At 31.3% G+C, this 16,369-nt stretch overlaps 1 protein-coding gene across 2 annotated transcripts in view; it reads right to left on the bottom strand.

The window, feature by feature from the left end:
- Positions 1–3,726: 3,726 nt before the first annotated feature.
- The window catches only part of LOC111044883, a 130,523-nt gene continuing 117,880 nt past the window's right edge, over positions 3,727–16,369 (bottom strand). For both annotated transcript variants that reach the window (XM_022330137.2, XM_039434408.1), the window contains exons 5-8: positions 11,277–11,540; positions 10,107–10,271; positions 8,288–8,545; positions 3,727–6,992 (exon numbers count right to left, since the gene is read on the bottom strand). In XM_022330137.2, the coding sequence (XP_022185829.2) occupies positions 5,556–6,992; positions 8,288–8,545; positions 10,107–10,271; positions 11,277–11,540 (2,124 nt within the window). In that variant the 3' untranslated portion in view covers positions 3,727–5,555. The remainder of the gene's footprint in view (positions 6,993–8,287; positions 8,546–10,106; positions 10,272–11,276; positions 11,541–16,369) is intronic.

The following is a 16,369-nucleotide window of genomic DNA, read 5'->3' as shown; positions in this document are numbered from 1 at the left end:
ATAAAACGTGTTGGCTAAAAATGTGACGCATTTATTCAAATATGAGAATAATGAAGATGATGGTTATAAATTTCAGGCAATATAATTTTCAAAAAATTGAAATAAATATCATGAGTAAATTCTAATTGAGGAGTTATTTGTACATTTGTCAAAAATTATTTTATTGTGCATGTTTGCGTTCGTGAGAGTGCTTATCTTTCGCGCTTAAATTTAAAATGAAGGTCATTTGCGATCTTGCTGAATAGCAAAAAGTTAATCGCTCCTTCATTTCTATGAAAATATTGATTAATATTCATTGTCAAATTGTTCCAAATAGTTTGGATCACATCAATGCTATATTATTTATATATTGCGACACATTGGATCCATGGCTCTTTTGTATGAATAATAAATATTAAGGCTATGCAAAGGCTAATAAACTTTCTACTGGTCATATTTTTCAAAGTTCTTCGAGATTTATAGGATATATTCTTCATGGTTGATCTAATAAAACAAAAAAATCTAAAAATATCAATTATTGTTATTAAATTTATTGAATTATAAGTTATTCAATTTACTAAAAATGAGCAAAAATAACTTTTAGTTGAGTTATCACCAAAAATAACTTTCAGTTGAGTATTTTTGGTAAGGTAAATTGAATAATCTCGAAAATTGATATCTCTAGAAAATTTTTGTTTTATTAAATCAACAATGCCATAAAGAATCTATCCTCCAAATAGCATGGATTTATCTCCTACCGAACTTGAAATGTTCTGGCCCAAAAATTTCAACTTTAGACGCTCATGTATCCAAAAAAAGAAACTAGTAGTTCTGTGAACATTAGACCTCACGCAGTTTTCTCATCCACAAGTATCTGATGCCCTGTTCTAGTTAATTCAGTTGAATCATAATTGACTGAGCGAAGTGATTGACCGACCGAAATGAGGTCTAAGATTCAAGTCACGGTTTGGCATTTCTCTTAATGTTTAAATGTTTATATGTTGCGCATTTACGGCGAAACGCGGTAATAAATTTTCATGAGATTTGACAGGTATGTTCCTTTATAAATTTCGCGTCGACCTATATACAACGTTTTTGGAAATTTTGCATTTCAAGGATAGGTAATATAAAAGGAAAAAGGAGCCTCCTTCATACGTCAATATTAGAGTAAAAATCAGACTATAGAATTATTCATCATAAATCAGCTGACAAGTGATTACACACATTTGTGTGGAGAAGCCAGCCTATTGCTGTATTTCCATAAGGTCTATAGTTTCAATCAGGTACTTGTGGATGAGAAAACTGCGTGAGGTCTACTGTTCACAGAACTACTAGTTTACTAGTTATTTGTTTTCTCCAAGATCAGAAACTCACTTATAAACTCAATTCACGTTTGTATCCCATATGATGATTTATCCAGTTTCGTGATAATCTTTCCATCTGATAAAAATATTTCTCAACTATTTTAAAATTGATTTTTTTCAATCAAGAATATTATAATTTCTTCAGCATTATTCAGTTAATTTAATCATTTTCTGTTTTATTCTCAATCACCTATTAAATTTGTTTTTCGAATGTGAGAATATGATACTGATGGGCACGCATCATAAAAATCATAGACTCTACCTTATAGAAATAGATACGGCCAGACATCTGTGTATTGCATGCAATGAATAATCCACTTGTCAGCTGATTGATTATGAATAATTCTATAGTCTGATTGATCCTATCTTCAAAGTTGATGATATAATATTGCGATATCAGAGTATGGAGGAATTCCTTTTCTATTCATATTACGGTATCATTAAAATGCAAAATTTCAAAAAAACCTTGTGTATACATTGACGCGCAGTTGCAAAAGGAATATTCCTGCCAAATCTCATCGAATTCTATCAACGCGTTTGGCCGTAATCGCGTTACATACAGACAGACGAAAGCAAATCGAGTTGAAACATAGACCTCACTACGTTCGGAAGACCTCAAAGTAATGTTCGGAAAAATTTTTTTCCTAAGAAAACTTTAACATTTTGATAGCTTTATGATATACAAGTCGAAAAACTTTCAAAAATATCACAAGAAGAAAGTTTACTTTTACCTTTGCACAGCCTTAATATTATTCGATTAAGCAGAGGACACAATCATCATGCTCAGACATTTTTCACTATCAGGCTCGAAACATTCAAGCCCGGGCTACTCTTATCATGCAGCTTTCCGATCCGTTCACATTACATGATTAGTGATGACTACGGTCTGGAATAGTGCATGACACACTTGTCCGTCATGTAATATGATCATTATCTGTCCCACCACCACCCTTCCGCCTGCCTGACAGAAATATCGGACATATGTAGGATCGGAATGCTCCATGATGATAAGTGTGACCTGGGCTTACAACATACCGTTAATGGTAAGATGATTGAGTTAAAATTTAATGATGTTCATGTTTCTCAATCTAAGCGATTATAAGTCAAAACTATTTTCGATATTTTTACTTCGATGAGCTATTATTTGTTTTTTGTTATAAAAGTGAATGAAGATAATTAAAAAATACTTATATAATTTTTATTTCTGAGTAAGTTACTGCTAATGCAATATTTATTTCCTATCTCTCAATGTTAAAAAATATTTGTAAAATTGGTGTTGTACCGTTGGAAGTTGAATAAATTAATAAGTAAATGTCCTTTGAATGATGAAGAAAGGGATTTTCTCTTGCAAGCTTTTTAGACTAAGATTTCAATCTTTGAAATAATTGATACAAATACTGTAATCAGGAACGTCAATCCCGATATCCCGGTATAATTCTGATACCCAGAAATCCCGAGATCACTTCAATCCCAGAATTTACGGGATTACTTATACCAGAATATTGCCAAATATCGATTAAAAATTATTAAAATCCATTGGTAAATAGAATAATAATATTGATGGGTCAACTCACCATGTTCTATTATTGTTTAATAATATTTGTTAGGATCAGAAATACACCAATTTTAATTTCAATAGTTTTTTAGCACAATAGACGAATATCTGAAGGCGAGAAATCAGATCATTATGAGCTATGATATTCTTTAGGAAAATCTTATTATTATTCTATTCAATTTCATTCAGATATAAATACATTATATTATAAATTATGATCATTATATTGTAACTGTTAAAATGAGAATGTAATATCAATATTGGAAGAAATAAATGAATATCTCGTTGCTTGGAAGAGTCGCTTTTATTGAACAGAGGCAAATAAGAATTAGGTATTTACATTTGACTGGAGTAATATAATAATAATATAGTACAATATGTACTGTAATTGGTACGGTGGTAGTTTGAATTTATTGAGTTTCTTTTTGTGGTATTTCGTAAAGTCTACAAGATGGATAATTATTGTAAAAAATTGAAAGATTTTTCTCTTCTAGCATCTGCGGTCTTGACTGAATGCGAATTTTAAATAAAACAGTACATTAGATTAAATGTTGAATGAATTACACAATATTTATTATAATAGAATCCTTAAAACATTGAAAAACTTTTTGATTTATGATCAAACTATAGATGAACTCATTTAAATGATTAATATGATTATGCTTCCCTATTGTAGAATGAAACACTTTTTACCCTTTTTCTATTTTTTCAACAACACATTTTTAGCACGAAGGTGATTTTAAATTCTGAAATTTCATACATTATTAAACCAAAATCAATGTGAATTCTAATTAGTCTCAAGTGGAAAGGTAAAATTGAAACCAACACTTGAGAAAAAACTTTTATTTCACACAGCACAGTCATACAGAAAACAAAATATGCACCAGACTATACATCAAAAAATGAGTCCAACACCATAAAAAAATTTCCAAAAACAAAAATTTACACAAAACAGTAATTCTCTACAGCATGACAGTTAATAATATTGATTGTTGTGTTTCTAAGTTCTATACTAATGAAATACTCTACGGTACTTGTCATTATACAAGCTCAAATAGCAATAAAATGAGCCATTGAAAAGATTTATTCGAGTTTGGCATATTATCAAAACTGATAATGGTATAAAATTTCAAAGTTGTTTTATCATGCTAAAACAGAAAAAGATGTGTCAATGACATTTGAAATTTGATAAAATCAAACTTTGAAGGTTTAGGTTAGCAGTGAAAATAATCATATATAAAATAAAACCATCCATTCATCTATGAAACTCAATCCATGAATCATTTTTGTAATATACAATTTAGTATACTGCCTAATTACATATAATTTTAGTTTATACAATAATTAAAGTATCACTCGATAAAAAAAACTGTTCAGAATAAACTTACACACAAAAATATACAGACTGAAGTAGATTAACTATAATGAACATGAATATACAATACTGATGAGATCTGAGAAAATAAAAAGACTAAGAAAATTATTGCACATTATAAAACAATTCAAAGTCAACACTAATTTAATCACTCACATTTATTCACAGTACCCATTATACAATTTAACATCTAGTTGTTTTTCTAAACAAATTGATGAATGAAACTGTAGAAAATTTACTCGTAATTAATTTTAAATACTATAGTAGGTACTTAAATTTATTTATACATTTTTATATTACATAGATCCGCCAATTTTAATTTAATTTCTCGCAATACATAGCATTTTGGGTGTCTAAACTAATCTTCCCAAAACGCTTTTACAATCTAAAATAATTGAAGTTGAAATTGATTGCTATCTTTGGTTACCTAGTAGAAATTCTCTTGAATCAAATTACAGTATTTGAAAACAATAATTTCATTGTCAATTCACCTCATATCAACTCACAGAACTGCATTTGGATGGTTTCAACACAAAGCTGTGTCCTTATTAATAAATTGATAATTAAAAAAAGGAAATTCAAATTTATGAATTTAATAGATTAATGAATTTATAATAATAACTAATTATCAATGAAACCAGAGTTATTCAATCATGGAAAGTGTTTACAACATCAATAATGAATTCAAAAATTGTATCAAATTAGAGTAATTTTACTATTAAACCTTCCGTAATGAAGCATTGTCGAAACTTTTCACAAAAAAGGTTTTATCCAATTTCAATATTATGGTTTGAGGACTTTCCCACTTATTCTAGTTCCCTAAGATGAATAAATCATCTTATTAATGTTATTTTAATAACCTCGATAATAATACCGATAAGTGATGAGTTGTAATCCATAATTAATCTGATGCTGGTTCATCTTCTTTCAAAAGTTCAAATGCAAATCGCAATTATTCTTTTTTAAGTCAAAATAACACTCATATCACACATCAGAAACATATATTAGTCAGTAAGTAAACATAGTCAGTAATATTTAAAAATTGGTGACGATAGTATGGAGTTTTTATTAGTAATGTGAGTAGTTCACAACTACCATATAAATACAGCCCCAATGAATATTTATAACATTTTGCTTATTCTATAATCTTGTATTTTCGTGATATCTTTATTTTGATGCCGAAAAATGTCAGTATCTATAGAATTGATATTGAATATTTTATTTGTGTACCTAGTATATTTTGTCACCATATTTGCATCAGACTGATCTAATTCAAGTTGCATTAATAGAGACCTGAAGGTAGATCAGCAAGCTTGTTCGTGGACAAGGCTAGATTAACATTTTGAAGTGTATTGAGACTCCTTGTGTAATAATCAGCTCCCAAAGCCTTCCTACTACTTGGTACACAATTAGCCGGAGAATTGACGTCTCTATCAGTATGTTGCCCAGAATAGAGTCCTGCATTCGTGTGCCCACGTTTCAGGATGAACTTCTGACCATCGTTGGGCGTTGAGTTCCTGTGTATAGGAAAAAACGAATTCCTCTCTGAATACTTGGAAGCCGTTGTATCTGCCGACTTGTTTGTACTACATTTATCTACATTACTCTTATCAATACTTACACTACTGCAACTACCTGAGCTGCTAGTGCTTATACTAAGGAACTGCTTTGAATCTGAGTCTTTTTGTTTGGAGCTGGGTGACCTCGATACAATAATCACTGCCGATCCCTTATTGTTAATGATATGACTTGAATACTCCTCCTCATTCACTTTCAAACCATCCTCACCGTTCATGTAACTACTACTGCCACTCCTACTTGAACTCACAAAATTTCGTCGATTTTCGACTGAATTGGAGGTTACAACAATATCAACCATACTATCCAAACCTTCTCCGATTCTATCTAAGCTCTTCGATTTCAGCTTACGATTGCAATTCAGATCCGGGGATTTGTTGATGAAAATAGTTGTACCTCTAGGTTTCGTTGAAGGTTCTGATGATATTATTGGCCTCTCCACAACTTCATTCACATAAAACAAACCATCAAAGCTACCACGTCTTATAACATTCTGCTCATTAACTACTCCTCTATGATAACTATTACTAGTATCTCCATTTATGTACCTGTTGTTCAAATTTTTATTCATTTCAAGATTGTTATGAGAGTTATTTCTGTTGGGTGGATTTTTATGTACATGGTGAAAAGTTTCGCTTCTCCTGACAGGATCTCTTTGAGTACCCTCAAATCGTCTATCAATCACCAAAGTTTCACGCCTGCGCAGAGCTCCACTCCTAGTGAAAACACCGTGAGGAGGCTCACTATCAACCGTATTATCCCTCGATGTACTGAGCAGTGAATCTGAACTCTCCATGCTTTCATCGTCTTCGAAAAATATGTTATGATGATCGTAGTTATCTCTGTCGGGCAAAAATAAACTGCGAGATCTTCTAGGTGGTTGAGGTAGCAGTTTCCCTGGAACAATATCAGCTTCATCTTCCAAAATCAGTGCTTCTGATGTCAGATCGTTACTGGACCGTCCGATCAGTCTCTGATAATGTTTCCCCAGCACAGTTTCCTCCTTCTCTAAAGCCTGACGTTTCAGTATGGCGTTGCGATCTTTTTCAGCCACATAATCGGTTTCTGCGTCGTTGATTATGTTTTGCAGCTCTTCCATTACCTCTTCTATTGTTGTTTCTTCTTCTTCATCTTCTTCTTTCTGCAAATAATGAATTGGATTAATTACTAATTTATTATAATAATTGAATAGATGCATAAGAGATCAGGTTCTTGAGAGCAGACAACATTGAATTAATCAATTTATTAATAACAAAAGTATGGAAATGCAGATAGGAAAAGAGAGAGAAATGATAGAAAAATGATAACATTCTAAATTAAGTCAAGTCAATAAATTGAATAATTTGAATTATTTCCATATTCATTCATTTAGTAATAACTGATATTGTATACAGTTTGATAATAATTTAAGTACACTACAGACATAAAAAAGTGTGTAACCATGTTTAATATCCACCAAGGATTGAGACAAAAGGATCAATATTTGGAAATAACCGCCTTTTCGAAGGTTTATCTCACTATATTGATCAAAGAAGAATGATTCAGTTACCATATTGTTCAATTATAAATCATTATGATTTCTAAAAATATCATTAACCACACAATTTCTGTTGAAATATTTTTTTGATTATGGATGAATATTTTCATGCCAAGGTACAGGTACCGCAGGTCGATATCATACTCACATCAGAATTAGTACTCTACACCTTTTCAGCAGATTTGTTTGGTTAAGATTTGAAAGGGGCGAATGAGCAGATACGATTATTGTTTTGTAGCTGATATTCATAAACTAACTCTGATTTAAAATCATAGGCCTACTTTATTTATTTCGAACGAATTTATCAATATTTGTTTTAGAAATCAATAGGCCTTTTGTCTTTGACTTTAACAAATTAGAAACTATAAATTAAATTTTGAAATTCTTACTTGTAAATAATTACTCATTTCTAAAAAAATCAAAACTATTTTAATCATCAAATAGTTATCAAAACTATTTTTGAATGGTTTTAGACAGTAGTGAGAATTCCACAAAATATTTCTTGGACCTTTTACAGCAGCCTTCTTTACTCTTTACTTTACTTTATTGTTTTGTAGCTGATATTCATAGCTGACTGACCTGATCTTAGATCATAAGTCTTACTTTACTTAATTCTGACGAATTTAGCAATATTATTGTTTTAGAAATCAATATTACTTTGTCTTAAACAAATTATAAACTAGGTATCAATTTACTTTTGGAATTCATACATGCCAATAATTAATTTTTGGTTGTCAAAACTATTTTTGAATTATTTCAAACAATTAGGAGAATTCCACTAGATATTTCCAATCTATTTAACTTGGAACCAGAGACAAATGATTACTCCAAGATGAATTAGATGCATTAAACGGTATCTTTACTCTATGTTGGAATTTTTCCAGTAGCCTTCTACTCACGGTGTTATTGTTGTCGACAACAATGGTGTCGTTGTGCACAGTGTACATTTCGTAGACAAGTGGCTCGCGTTCCACATCCAAGTCATCGTCCTGGTCTGAGGAGCTGATTCCCTCGTCCTCGCCGGGCGTAGAGCCACTGCCTTCCAGCTTCGAGGACGACCTCCTTGTGCCGGCCGCCATCTCTCGCTCCATCTCCGAGCAGCGCGTCTTCAGGCACTTCTCCAGCGACACCAGTACTGTCTTCTCTTCGACGAGGATCTGCACAGATGCAATTTTTCAAATGATCACTATCATGCATGAGGAAGGTAGGTGATTGATTGAATATTATTCGGGCCCGGTTTCTAGTTAATAAATAGGTAACACTAGGTTTCAAGGTCACACTAACTAAATTCGTTGGATCTCTAGATTCCAAAGGACCATTAGATTTCATAAGTTTTCTAGAAATCAGACATGAATTCATCATAAGTGAAATGATTTTGCCTAACAAAGTGAAATGAGAAGTTGCCTATAGACTTCGGGCATGAATTCATCTTGACTGAAATAATTTTCAAGCCATTTTCCCACATTAATTGTATTTTTGCAGTTCAACTAAATAGTCGTCTTCTTAATGAATCAACTAATATCCTTTGGTTTTCTTTTCAAAAACATGACATTTTCAGCATTCCTGTCATTTTCAAGTTTCACTGTTAAATAGTTTCGATAGAACCATAAGGTACTGAAGTTGATTGATTTGGAAAATATATTTCAATAACAGGTAATAGTTCATAATCAAGTTGACTTTGAAAAAACTGGAATATTTAACATAAATAAATTTATAGTTTCAAATTCGTTAACTCCACTATCAACTCCACTTCCAGATAAGAGCAAAAAAAAATGAATGAAGACTTCATAAGGAATGCTGAAGAGAAAATCGATGCAAAACAGATAGATTTGAAAATATATTTTCTAGTTTGTGATTTGGAACATAAAATTTCATTATAAATAAATAATGATAGCAAAATTGCTGCAAATTGGCTTATGAAAAAAGTAAATAGTTTTATGAACAATATACGCATAATTTTATATCCTATGTGAATTTTTTATATCTAGAGAGTGTAGATAAAATCATGTTTATCGAACACGAGTTACTTACTATTCATAATATAGAATCATTTCTCAGAACAGGCAAAATCATACATTCTTGTTGGCAAATATAACACTTTCTATAAAAGAGAACGCTTTTCAAATCAAATGATAAGGAGTTAGTTAACTTATTATTATAATTATTCTTTCAGTTAATTTTTGTTTGGCAGAATAAATTTTATCTGTTCATTTCAAATTTTATAATATTTTTTCTTTTGTTTCATATTTCTTATTTGAATAGTTAATATGAACCAACGGTTTAGAAAGAAGAGGTATTGTAGAAGTTTGCGATTCAATTTTGTTAAATTTTCACATTAAATAAAATATTATTAGAAAAGTTAAATATAAACCAAAGGTTTTGAAAGGAAGGGTGAAACTTTATAGAATTTTTTTTTCAATATATATTGTCTTAATCTATTTTTTCCAACTGAATTTGTATAAATTTAATTCGTTAAAAATAATAATCCGAATTTTTCAATAAAACCGAATTACATTTTTAGTTTCCAATATTCTTATTTCATCATCTTACTGTAAATTGTAACACCTTGTGTAACTGAAAATCTTTATTATGAAAGGTACCTATTTGATTTTTCCACAAAAGTCACTGGTGGAGGCGTTTCTGAATTAATTGAATGAATTAATTACCCAACGATTTCGAGAAATCTTCAAGTTATTGATCAATTAGAATCCTACTTACCTGTACTTTTCGCTCTAGTAAAGCCAACTTCTCTTTCAGTGTTGAAATTTCTTTGGTCGACTTCTCAGCCTTTGATTTCAATTCTGCAACATTGATGAAGTTCTTCTTCCAGCGATTTAGTTCTGTGAAAACTAGATCAGCGGAAGCCGATTTTGGAGGTATCATCTGCAAATTAATAAATAACTAGTTCAATAGATACCAGTAAAGTGTACAATCTTCATTGAATGATATCAATCACTGTACTTTAATTGATAGATTCTAATTTATTATTTATGACTAAAGAGTTATGAAGTGACATTTTTATCAATGAAACAAAGAAGAAGTACCTAAAAATGCCTGGTAGAGGATCATTCATATCATAGCACACGTGTGGCGCACACACACACACACACACACACACACACACACACCGCCTCAAACACTGAGTCGCAACAATTATGTTTTCATGGAAGGAATAAACGTTACAGAAAAAGGAAACAAGAAAATATAGCAAAAATTAGGTACTACCAAAATCAGTAAGCATCTCTTCCCTGCTCAAATAGTCAGAAAAGCAGCATTATTTCATAATCTTATTCGAATATCTACTCTTATAAGTAGCAGCATTATTACCGCTGAAGTCAGAGAACTGAGCAGGCAGGTAAGGCTGGCCACTAACTGGGTAGGACCCCGTTATTTTTCGATATCTTTGAAAAAAGTCGATAACTAGAAAACTATCAGTAAAAATCTGATTCTAATAATTATAAGTAAGATACATTCAAATTTTTCCTTTGTCTGACGTTCTTAAACTTTTTATGAGCGTTCAAACTGTTTGAAATTTGGCTTTAACGAATTTACTTTTTCAATTTTGAGCGCTCATGAAAAGTTTCAAAACGTCAAAGAAAGGAACAAATTATATTCTTATTAAAAATGTCATCCTCTCTCCATCCTTATCGTTAGAATCAGAATTTGACTGATAGTTTCCTAGTTAAACTATCTAGTTTAACTAGAAAACTAGATAAAGACCCGTCAGAGCTAGTTTTACTGACGAAAACTAACGTCGATATAAGAAAATTTTACTGTTCATTTTTTGTTGCAAATTTCATGTAGAATCTATGGTCTTCGGCTGTTGGACCTTTTGTGGGACACTTTGTACAGGTATACCTCATTGACATAGTAAATGAATGATAGTACCTTGGTAATAGTGTCGGTGTTGAAGCCGGCCTGCTCAAGTTCGGCCTGAATGTAGAAGCGGTGTTGGTCGTCGGGCGCCGTCTCCCAGAACGCGTTGATGAATCTGAGGCCGGCGGCAAGCAGGTCTGCGCATGCGCCGCACATCATGCCGACCAGGAAGCGGAAACGCACCGGCTCCCCGAAACGCAGCCGCATCGTCGAGATGGCGTCCGACACCGGACTGTGGCCCTTGGCCTCTGGCTGCTCGCATGTCTTCGTCAGCAACTGCAAACCCAAAATACACAAACCATTTTAATAAATTGTGTATCGTCATACAGAAAAGATAGCATAAGAAAATCCCATGGAATAGTTCGTTTATGTTCCAAATTTTAAGCAGATTTTTTGTTAACTCGAGCCGATTACTGTATTCGACTACTGCCTATTAATACTGTTTTGGCCGGGTGAGAGCTTAAGAACGGCACATTATGATGGACTACCAGTGTCTCATAGCTTCACAAAAAAGAGCTACTAGGACTATCGGCTTGAGTTAACATTGGAATTTCGAACATAATCGACCTATACCATATGCATAGAAAGGCATTTTAGAGGTCTGAAAAGACTCTTCATAATTAGTCATTTTTTACTCCAAAACATTGAAGTCTAGACGCCGTATGATGTCTGGCATGTTATTTATTTTATTATTCATTCATTCCATCACTTACACACACAAGATACAATACAAATATACAAAAGAAAACATGCCAAACAATAACAGCAATCATAGTATACCAAATCAATAACTTTGCTAAAAAAAATACCTTGTACCAAAAATGGGGAGAATTGAAGGGTTTTCAAATTATGGTTATCCATGTACTAGGAAAACATTCAATCTGAGAGGGTAAAAAATGTAACAGGAAAAGTTAATAGAAGGTAGGTATGAAGGGATGGGATGCAGAAAGATAATGATGGGATGTAAAAAAAACCATAGGACCAGGTGGTAGAAATTAATTTGAAAAATTAGAGATCCTTACTTATTTTGATTAACAGCCTTTATTTATTAATTTCAGAGTGCAAGCCTTGAAGAAGGGGTTTCATCTGATGGGCAGATTGATTTGTTTTTCATGCGGATTCATGTAAAAATATTTCATCAATTGTAAACTGCACTTCAGCTTTTTACTAAATTTGATGATAATTCTTCACTTTTACATACGGTACCGAATTCCAAAGTTAGTAGACAGTTACCGAATTCACTGTTCACTTTTCAAATAAAACCTTCTTCTAATTTCCTATTTTTCTCAGCTGGGTTTACACAATAGTTATTTGTGCAACTAGTGTGCAAAGTGACAGTTTGCTGCACCGAAAGAAACGTTTACGCACGAGCCATAGGCGAGTGCGGAATAAAAGTTTCTTGAGTGCAGCAAACAAACTTTGCGCACATATTTCACATTGAATTTTTCCTACAGTTACCATTGAATATGAAAAGTGATTAATTATGGGTAAAATTCCCTGAAATCCATCAAATGTTTTTTCGTAGTAATTTTGTTATTAATAAAAACCTTAATTTATTTAAAATAAAATAATAATAATTTAATTATAATGATTAGTAATTCAATTTAAAATTTATTTCAATCAATAATTTATTCCAATAAATGATTGAAGGTCTAATTAATTTGCAAATGTAAATAATTTTCAATTTCTAAATAATTTATCAAGCAATCAATTTTTAAATAAGAAAATCTATAATTTAAAATAATGAATGATAAATAAAATTCAAAATGTATAATTGAATATATTTCAATATTTTATATTCAGTATTAGTATTTATAAATAATATCAATTTATTTATTTATCATTTATTGAATTATTAAATTGGTTCTTAAATTATTAAAATAGTGTTATATCTTTTACGCAGATCGCTGTGCTACCATTTTCTCCTAAATAGGTTGGATAGCATTTCACACCTATTAACCTAAAGGAATTTATCGGCTCCAAAATGGTAGATTCTTGATAAACTATGAATGGATCTATTGCTTATGAATGAGAAATCCAGTTTTCAGAGCAAACCAACTTATAATCTCCAGAAGAATTCTGGCAATATACAACACAAATCCACAAAAATAATACCTTACACACTTAAGCATCTAACATCATTACAGGCTAAATACTTATCCATTTATATAGTTGAAAAACAATGGCTATAGGCTTGTAAACACACAAAACAATTTTAGACAAAATTAGAACACCATAAAACTGTTCAAAACTCAATTTAAAACATTACAAATTCACTTAAACAGAAAAATATTCAGAGAACACAAAACCAGAACACATAGCCAGCAACCATTTTTTAGAGAGAGCCTAACAAGTACAAAGCAAAGCCCCACCTCAAAATCAGTGTCGATGTCATGAACACGTCACCGATATTAAATTCCAAAAAAATTATAAATTACAAGTTTAGAATTTACATTTTACATTTGTTCTCAATAAAACTTTATTTCGAAACTGTTATTTTAAATTTATATATATCCTCTATATTTATAATGATCTATTTATCTGTTAATTCTGTTACTCAGTTTCGGTGATACCATAGAATGTGCAACACAATTATTTACGATAAATTCTCAGTTAAAAAGTTGTCCGCATATCGATTACTCTGATATTTACTATCAAGTTTTATAGATCTCGAATTGAAGATTCGTTTTTAATCAAGAAAAAATGTAATATTACAAATACCCCCCTCTTGACATAAAAAATTTTACTGTTTGAAAATGTAAAGAAAAAATTACATTGAAACAAATGGAAATTGTTGAAATTAAATTCGAGAACAGTAACAATTTTTCTATAAAAACATTACATGTCATCCTATAATATTGAAAATTATTATAAAAATTCATCAATAGCATTTGTTATACGTTTCCAGTGGCGGTTCTAGGCCTAGGCTGGGTAGGCAGCCGCCTACCCAGTTTTTATGAGATTTTTTAATTTTTCATGTAAACCTAAAAATGTTAAATAAAAAAATAAATTTTGGAAGTATATTTAAATGTTTATAGTCATGAGTTGTATTTTAGATGATTCAACAGAAAATTGTTTTTATTCTATTCTATTACTATGCCACATTTGCAGTGCGTGAACGCAGGGCTTTCTATGCTTAGAACGGGGAAAACATACCTCAGGTCTACATTGATTGTGTTCATGGGAGGTTGCGGTGCATGTACGTCTTCGGCGAAGTGAGCAGTCACCAGAAACCACGTGACTGCTGCACCACTACTTGCTCCCACCGAACGAAAATCGAATTCTGGTTCACCGTTTTTGGCGCGTACTTTTGAAATTAATCGTTTACAGATCGGTGTTGACTAAATAATAAAGGTGTTATCAATGTGAACATTTCAGCAATAATTTATTATTATTGAATCAATAATAATTATTAATTTATAATTTGAAAATATATATTGTAATCATGTTTTTTTTTAATAATTAATGATGGTTGTGCTATCATCAATGAAAATTTGACTACTTTTTCTATGCAATTAGTGTTAATGAATAAAACGTTTTATGGAATATTAGCAAAATGTTAATAATTAAAGTTTCTTGATTTATGTCTACTATCCAGACATTTATCTAGATAGATCCTGGCTTAGGAATGAATAAACAAAATATAGAATTCCAACTAAAAGATAACATAAACAAATCTTAGTTTAGTAGAATAGTCAATAAAGCTCAAAAATAATAAACTTTCCAGCCAATAATGAATGAATTTCTTGCTTTTCGACTATTCTGTAATTAATTCCATCAATGGAATAAAATACTTCGTACGCCTCATCCTTTTTTAGTATATAGATGCTGAATGTGAAGACATAACCTAACAAAACAGCAGACAACCAACGCTTTAACTCTCGACCAATAAGAAGCGTTGATCCCGGTACCGGCTTTGTGGAACATACTTTTCGAGCGGTGCAAGTGAGCATGTACATGGTGCAAGTGAGCATGCACCACTCCACTCTGTTCCAAGATGGCGACCGGTACCTGAACTGTCAAAAGCTCCCACCGAACGCATTTTCGTGTCCTTGGTCGAAATCGTACATGTACCGCAACCTCCCATGAACACAATCAATGACAACACAACGTCTAACTAATCTTTCAATTTTATCTATTGAACTAGAGGAAAGTGAAAGGCTGATTAAGAACCCTGAAAAAATCTTAGAGGCGTTCAGCAATGTTGGGCAAAGAAGACTACAGTTGTAAATATAAAATGTATTACTCTATGTTCTAAATAATGTTAAAGTGTAATAAACCGTTGATTTCATAAATACTAAAATGTGTATTTATTTCAGAAATTTTCTTTCGATATTCCAAATAAATAGCCTATCAAATTGAAATATTATTTGAAAGAATGATTAAAACAGCAAAATTATGGTTGGCCTATTAGCAAAATAGTGTCGAATTGAACAATTAAATATGAGTATTAACAATTTTATATTTATTAATACATCTTCATTTAATACCTATATGCTTTGACGTCTTTTTTACATGAATTACTTAAGTAGCCCTACCCTAGGTCTATGAATAGACCTACAGTATGATAAGTTTTGCCTACCCAGTTTTTTATGTCTAGAACCGCCACTGTACGTTTCCAAACAATATTTCAAAGTATAGAATATCAAAATTACTTTTGATTTAGCTTTATAATTTAAGGAAAATATCTCAACAGAAAGTTTAATAAATATAAAAGAATAGTTTTTTGAAATTGCACATAAATTTAATAGATAGAAAAATTCAATTTTTTATTGCATGAAAATTTAGTATGTTGAACAAATTTTTTTTTTTAAATGAATTGATGAATTGTTACATTTAATTTTCACATAAAATTTCAATAAATCAAAAAATGTTAATTTCTTTCACTATTGATGCTGTTGATTTTATTGATGCAAATTTTGGAAAACAGTCCGTTAAGGCACTCAGTATGAATTTCAGTTTAGTGTGACTCCAGTGTGATGACATCAGTGTTGGGCTGATCCGAATACTCGTAGTGTTGGGCTGATACTTGTAGTCCACTGATGTATACCAAACTCGATACAGGTGACATCTCAGTTAGCATTGCCTCATGCTTGTAGTAGACG

Source organism: Nilaparvata lugens, chromosome 8 (genome assembly GCF_014356525.2).
Source record: "Nilaparvata lugens isolate BPH chromosome 8, ASM1435652v1, whole genome shotgun sequence".
Classification (NCBI taxonomy): Eukaryota; Metazoa; Arthropoda; class Insecta; order Hemiptera; family Delphacidae; genus Nilaparvata; species Nilaparvata lugens.
The sequence above is the reverse complement of the archived record's forward strand: the minus strand, read 5'-3'. Positions and strand labels throughout refer to the sequence as shown.